This window comes from Metopolophium dirhodum, chromosome 1 (genome assembly GCF_019925205.1).
Source record: "Metopolophium dirhodum isolate CAU chromosome 1, ASM1992520v1, whole genome shotgun sequence".
NCBI classification, from domain to species: Eukaryota; Metazoa; Arthropoda; class Insecta; order Hemiptera; family Aphididae; genus Metopolophium; species Metopolophium dirhodum.
The window spans coordinates 115,327,625-115,336,021 of record NC_083560.1 but is presented as its reverse complement, the minus strand read 5'-3'; the positions used below and the strand labels follow the sequence as shown (position 1 = coordinate 115,336,021).

Here is an 8,397-nt window from a genome sequence, read left to right as displayed (position 1 = left end):
ACACAAAAAAAAATTTTTAAAAAACACTTATTATTGTAAAATCAATACATTCATCGCTTTGCTCAGAATCTAAAATTATTTTGTCATCGATAATATAATATTACGTATTTAAAAAAAATCATAATGTATGGCAAAAATGTCATCTCTTTCTTATCTGTGTTTATCTTTATCGTAACATTTACTGACAGAGCATGCGATAGCTGTGTGCGCAAACTATACGACGCTCATTATCGCTGTGAAATACCAGTTGTTCCGAGACCTTTAGCCGCGGTACTAACCACCCAAGCCATGCTCAGTCTGTAGCGCAGTAGCGCTTCATCAATGAATTTTGTAATTTAATTTACGTGTACGAATATAATATGACAATATTATTGTTCTTCGTTTTGTTTTGTTATTTGTTGTGCTATTTTTTAAGATTGTGTAGTGTTTAGTACTATATAACTTACATTATAGACGTATATTGAGTGAAATGCTAGATAATATTTTGAATCAAATAAAGAGTAGATTTGAATCAATGGAAAGTCGGAGTTTTTTTTCATTACATAATTCTGAGCTGTATCAAAAACATAATAAAGTATTTCCTGTTACTGAACTTATGTGTTTAGAGAAGCAATACGGAAGTTTTCTTGATATTTGCCTGTTAAAAAATTAGTTACATGTTCTGTACAGTTCAGTAGAATTTAAAGATAAACCAATTTTTGAAATAATCAAATAGGTACCTGTCCTGGTACATGAATTTAAATAAATTAGACTTAGGTCTGAAAAAAGTATATAAATCAGCTAAATTAATTGCAATTATTCCAAGTATACAACAGCATAAGCGGAAAGAACATTTTCAGAATAGAAACAAAAGAATAAAAACATGTTGTAGGTCTACCTACTCTAGGTCAAAAGTTTTAGAAGATTTAAAAATAAGTCTTGAATTTTACTCTAAAGTAACAGAAAAGTTCGTCGAAAGAAGAATTTACTTTATTTATAAATAAAAAAAAATGTGAACGTAACTTATTTTACTTAAAAGAGTTAGTCAAATCTTAATTAAAATGATTAAAGTCTTATTTATAAATTAAATAGAACTATAATGCATTATGATGAATGAACATGCATGATGAGCATACATCGGAGTCAGCATTCGCTATTGCCAGCTTGTAATAATAAAATAGATAATTCATGATAATACATTTGTGTATTCGAGTCACAAAGATATAATATAGGTTACCTATATCTATATCTTATATTGTATAATAATATTATCTAGTCCGTGATTCGAGTTGCCGTTCGGTATATCGGGCGGGCACCTCCACTATCGATAGCAGGCTGGTAGCGTCACAGAACAATAGTAGCGTAGAACCGCGTTCGATAGTCCGGGCCGTCGTTATTTATTTGAACGATGAAGGGGGGAAGTGGTATAGAGGCTAGCCTTTATCTCGCGCTATTTGGCGCCAAAAAAACATAACCGCCGAATCGCCGTCATCGGTCGCCTCCGACAGCCAGCTTAACATAGTCGGCTAAACGTAACGCTAATACGCATTTTCGTTTTCTCGTCAAAAACCAGTCGGGAATGCTTAGACGTCGCCCGTCGGTAAAAACTCTTCAGTGTTTTTTTAATTTTTGATTTTTCGTCGGCGTCGTTGAGTTTAGTCGTTAGACAGCGTTCTCATACTCACCGTCTCTTCACATTTTCTTTTTGTGCCCAACGCAATAGATTATTTCGATCGGCCAGACCAAAGCACATGGTTTTGATCAAAAGCACTGACTTGCCATAATTTAATAATATAAGAGTGTCGGATACGTTGAGTTTTCCGTACGGTACCGTTTCGCCAATCGCCATCACCAACGGGCTCAGCAACGAATTATTATAATATTGTTGAATATAATCGTATCGACATTCAACATGTTTTTTTCCAACAGTAAAGAGGTCTGAAAAGGATATCGAAAAGTTGAGTGAATACGAACGCCAAAGACTTAAGAACATTGCAGAGATAGAACTTCAGGTGTGTTTATCGGAACTGTCCGTCAAATACATATCAACTATTTACCTACTATTGGTGTTAAACAGTTTTTTTTCCAACAGTTAGCCGACCCATTGGACATCTTACAGCAGTCAGCTAATCAGTTGAAAAACTCTAACATTAGTGCCAAACAACGCGCTAAGAGCAACAAGAGCAAACTCAATTCTGAAACCGATGAAAAAACATCTCATCGTGTCAATTTTGTCAGACGTTCATCACGTATTATTCAAGAAAAAAGGTAATACGTTATTTAATTACCAGTGTTAATATCTACCCACATTATTAAATATGAAAAAATCTGATTACTCTGAATTGTTTATGCTGTATGGTGATTTATGTATCAAATTTGAACATATTAGAAAAATATAAATATTTAACAACATTTATTAATAGGAAGAAAACCAGTGATGTATACGGTTTTTTTTAAGTAGAGTCTCCTATTTATATTTACAAGTCTATTATTATAATTGTGTATACCTACACCATGTTCTAAATCAAGTACTACTTTTAACTAATGAGGCTTTTAACATATTTTTCTTAATTACCTAATCCATAATCAGTAATGTATTATTATTGTAGCGTGGATTTGTACTTGTAGTGATATATCATTATTGTGAACATACAATTTAAGAATTACAGAAAGGTACCTCTGTAGACCAAGAAAATCAGTTCTTTTGCGCATCCTCATACGACACCCTGTCTTAGGAGAACCTGGATAACAAAAAAAGTTTTATTTCTAAGGTTTTCTTTTTAGATATAGAATATTTCATCTAATTTTTTTAAAATTATATTGCTGCATAATGTATAATGTGTTTTATAAGTTCTAATTTTAAAAAAGTATAATTTTAGCTAATATAGTAAATACATTTCTTAAATAGTTTAATACATCAAAATTAAATAGGTACTCATACATATGCTTCCTACATACTAAACAATTTTTAGGTGCTTAACATTTGTACATACTGATTAATAACAATTTATTAAACTAAAATTTACTTACTGTATTGCTGATGATCATCATTGTCATGTATTTTAATATGTTATCTTTATATATTATTATTAAAACATGAGGCGTTTACTTTGGACAGCTATATCTGAAGTTCTACTGTACTTATTTTCATGGCTGTGTTTACTGTTTGCTTCATCCCAGAAAACATCAACTAAATTGACGTGTTGTGTTTAAGGAACTGTCATCATTCTTCTTTTAGAATAATATATTATTATATTATATATATTTTTTTCGGTATCAGCCTAAAACAATTAATGTATTGATTTGATTTTATTAGTAGTTAATTAATATAGTTTTAACAAATGTGTTGTAAGGAATTCAAAACTAAGACTAAGTATATATATTTTATAAATATTATACATATATTTTCTTACCTTACATCTAAATTCTCCAGATTTTCTTTTTTCCAACAAAATGTATCCACACTTTACTTTGTACTACTTCTATGTTTATACTAAATATATTTCTTGTTCTAAAGATTACTATTTATACCTCTGTTTACATTTATTAATTTAAGTCACGTACCTAACTTAATTCATAATCATATGAGTAGGTTTCTATAAGTATTAAAAGTAAAATAATTTTGGTTTGATAAAAAAAAAATTGATTCTTGCAACTTCCTAATAATATCTATAATAGAATATTAATGAATCAACAAAAAAATCAAATAATAATCTATATAATTAGAACATAAATGTATAATAATATGCTTGCTTAATTTATACATATTAATTATATTTATTTGTAGCCTAATAACTACTGTCTTATAAAATTTACTCTATATGATAGATAAATACAAGCATACGAGTTTTGCTAGTAATTAAATTGTTCAAACTATTCATTTTTACCATACTTAAAAATATATATTAATTTTTATTACTTAATTTGCTCATAATAATATAGGTATATGTACCTGTGTGTGTGTATATTATATATAGGCAATCAACAAATTATAATGAACAAAGTGATGATGAAAATGACAAGAATGACAAAAAAAAACTCAAAAATGGATCATTAAAAATCAAATTTCGTTGGTTTAAATCAAGTGAATATCAAAAATCAGACGAAATGTACTATAACTCACTTGCTGATAGCGATTTTATTCATGATGGTGATGAAGAATATGAATCTGACTATGAGTCATCTACAGTATGTATCAATTATAAAATACAATTTTATTTACTGGTTTGTATTTAACTTATATTGAATCATATTATATAGCCTGGATCAAAAAGAAAGCGTAAAGTATATACACCTCGTTTGGCTGTTTCTCAAGTAACACAAGAAATGATAGAAAATATTTCATACTCTTCATCAGGAAAAGTATATAGTCAATCTGGTACAACTTGTCACCAATGCAGGTAAATCTGTTTACAAAAAAATTATTTAAGTAATTATTTAAAGTACACAAGTTATATAATTATTATAATGGACTAAATGAATATAATGAATAAATTTGGAATTTTTATGCAATATAATATTTTTTTTACTGGTAATTTATAATTTAGCACTAGGTACAAGAAGATATTATATTTTAGACAATACAATTATTTTAATACGATTTATAGTTGCATGTTTATAATTTTTTTTTTAGGCACTGAAATCGCCATCTTAATAATAATAGAGTAAAATATTATAGTTTTATTGTTTCATAATATGTGTATAATAAATGTATTATTAATAAAGAGTGGATTTTTAAGTTCTTAAAAATCTAAAATAGGATTATTATAATATGCGCTAAAAAAAACTTTAAAATTTTATCTTAAAAATCTATACATGTTTCACAATAAGAAACATATTATGTATAATCTTATAAATTATTTATAAGAATATATTTGTGTTTAATTAAACTTTATACTTTTTTAATATTTAAATTTACCATACACTAATTGCATATAATTTAATAAAAATAATAATTGGAATTACCTTTTCTTTGGAAAATTATTTAAAATTATTTATAGATTCCTATTATTTAATTTTTTTTAACTACAACAAAACATTTTTCCCACGGCGGAATGGTTACAACTTGAGAATTTAATAAATATTATTTTTATGAACAATAGTTTATTTTATTCTTAAATATGAAATTCAGGCTGAATTTTCTCTAATCTCCAAGTATACTTTTTAATATGCAAAATAAATTTTTCCTACAAATTTGTAATATATGTCGTTCAGATTGTTCACCTTTGTTGAGCTGCTAAAAGTCATTAAATATAATATGTAAAAACCTAAAAAATCAGCTCTCTAATTATGTATAACTGTTATTTTTAAAGGACAGATAATTTGTTACACATTTTTATAAATAACACATTGCATAATTTCAACTTTTTCTATTAAACAAATGTGTTTGAATTAATAAAAAATTATATATCTCTTTACAGTATTCATATGTATCTTTAATTTATAAGATTATATTATTTATTAATTATTATCAGGGCTAGGATTTGTATGCAATGAAAAACGGTAAAATATGCATTTTATTTACCAAAATATGCAAAAATATGCATTTAAATTTTTATAAGATAAACACAAAAATATAGTTACAAAAAAAATATTTTATTGTTGAAATACATCAGTGATGCTGTTCATCTTAAGGGTCACGTTGCCAGTTTTTCAAATTTTTCACAATTCTATAAAATTTGAAAATTAAATTTTTTATTTTAGTTGCCACTTCAATTATAAGACTTTTACACTAATCTACTACCTGATATCTATTTAGGGGGGGGGGGGGGGTTGATAGGGTGTATTATATCGAAAAAATGACTTTACAGGAATAACGCTCAAGCTTTGTAGAATAGTCGGATTCTGATGACTTTTTTTTTATCTGAAAGAAGAAGACTTTCTACAGCCCATATCGATCTCTGATTTTGTATTTTATTTCAAATAATTGTATTAAAAAATTTGTAAAAAAATGCTTTTTATCTTGTATTTTTTTAGACATATTATAAAGTTTGAGAATGAAATATTGAAAAACAGAGATCGATGCGGGCTGTAGAATATTTCTCTCTAGCAATTAAATAGAAAATTATGAAATTTGGTTGATTCTATAAGGTGGTATCATTATTCCCGCAGAATATATTTTTGAGGACAAAATGGCATCGGCATCGGGCGCCTTAATATAATATAATATAATTGAGAAAAAAAATAATTTAGAAATAAATTTTATAATTCACATTCACTACGAGTGTTACATGCTACGATCACATATTTTTTCAAATTTTCAAAAATTATTATCAAATTATTTAATCTTTTATTGCATACCTATTATACCATAGGATTGTATTTATAAAAATAAAATTTATGTTTGACAAAAAAACCAAGTATTATGAAATTTACTATAAAACATTTATTTTTCGCATTCTTATAATCGAAATGTACAATAATATTCATTTTATTCAATATATGCAATAATATGCATTTCATCCAAAATATGCAAAAACATGCAAAATAAAAATACCGCCATTTATCTCATCATGAGGTGATTCGTGGACATTACTGACAAAATCAATAATCAGAAGTCGCAAAAAAAACATGCTTTTGCATATAAATCCTAGCCCTGATTATTATTAATCTTAAAAATACTAGGTATAATCTTATATAGTATTTGATTATATCAATTACTCTCAATGTTACTATTATATTGAAATTTGGAGCTTTTTTTAATTATACAAATTAAAATATATGTGAATGACATACTATATTTAATTATATTTCATCAGTTGATAATTTGAAATAAAATAAAATAATATTTTGTGTTTAGACAAAAAACTGCAGACCAAAAATCTTATTGTCGGTACAAGGGATGTAGTGGTGTGAGGGGAAATTTTTGTGGATTTTGTTTGGGAAGAAGATATGGCGAAAATGTTGCAAACGTTTTAGTTAATCCGGTAAATTATAAGTCATCATTAGTCATAATTTTAAAATACTTATTCATGTTTTGTACTTTTTTTATTTTAAGAAATGGGCCTGTCCACCTTGTCGTGGATATTGTAACTGTAGCATTTGCAGACGCAGAAAAGGAATGGCTCCAACTGGCCAATTAGCACAACAAGCTGTGGCAGGAGGATATGAGTCCGTTCGACATATGTTAAGCAGTATTGAGGGGGAGGGTCCAGATGTGGCGGACTTTGAATTTGATGATGAAGATAATAACCAGAATGAAGCAGAAAATAACCGGAATGAAGCAGATAAAAATAATGTTACTGAAGTTTGCTATAGCAATGAACAAAACAATCTTGAAAATCAAGATGACAATGACAGTGTGTCAGATGAAGTTAAATGCATTGACAGTAGTGAGCAATGCAACTCGGGCAATCACGAAGATGAACGTGAAACTGAGATTAAAGATACACATGAAATGATTATTGACAAACTTTATAAGCAACTATTATCAGAAGATTAAACAGCTAAGACATTGAAACATTAAAAACAGAGGATAATGAAACAAAAATACGAAATAATATTTATCTTATTTAATTAAAAAGTATTTATTGCAACAGTATTATTAATTTAATTTTTGTTTATTTTCAACACTATTTATTATTCATTAATTTTTTTTTAGTTATCTTGTGTATTGCCATATTTAGACTTAATTAATGTTAATTGTTAAGTCCATATCCTTCATTTATGATTAATTATTAATAGTACAACAAAGAAAACTGGGTGTTCAATTGAGTTATTATTTATTTACGAGTATAAACTGATGAAACTATTATTTTTTAAGAAAGAGTAAATTTTATTTATTTAAAATAATTATTAATTATTAAGATTTATTTTAGCTTTTTTGGTGTGCTACAATTAATTGGCGATTAATGTAATTTTCATACAATGTACCAAACTAATTTTTATTTTACTATTAATTCCAAATGTATTTAATTTGTTTAATTTGCCTATTGCCATATATTTTATTTTTAATTTGTACATTTTGACAACACTATAAACATTTGTTGAATCGCATCATTTTATTGGCAATAAGTCTTAAATCTTAATTTAAAATTGCATTAAAATATAAGAAAAAAATGTTTTTTCTAAATTGTTGCCCTCTTATAATCTATACGTCTATAATTATTCATAAATTATATTTACTGGTAACTATAGAACGGATGGACACAACGGGGATATAATATGTGTTTTAAACATTTGTTGAGAAACTTAAAATTTGCTAACTTAAAAACAATGCAACGTAGGAATTAAAACTTTAAAAATTGATTATTTTGCAAATACTTAAAAATAATTATCATACCTACATACCTACTTAATTGGTATTTATATAGAATTATACAATAAAAAATTAGGTAAATTATTAATTAATTACCTGTTACAAGAAATAACATTTTAATCTAGTATCATGTTCATTGTGCATTGGGATACATGGGTATA

The 8,397-nt window shown here is 26.8% G+C and overlaps 1 protein-coding gene across 1 annotated transcript; it reads left to right on the top strand.

The window, feature by feature from the left end:
- Window positions 1-1,898: 1,898 nt before the first annotated feature.
- Window positions 1,899-7,688, top strand: LOC132952334 (cell division cycle-associated protein 7-like; the record flags this gene model as incomplete). The annotated part of the gene is made up of 6 exons (XM_061024620.1): window positions 1,899-1,991; window positions 2,072-2,247; window positions 3,957-4,167; window positions 4,240-4,379; window positions 6,779-6,905; window positions 6,977-7,688. Coding segments are annotated over 6 exons (1,191 nt in total), but the record flags the coding sequence as incomplete, so codon positions are not given.
- Window positions 7,689-8,397: the final 709 nt, after the last annotated feature.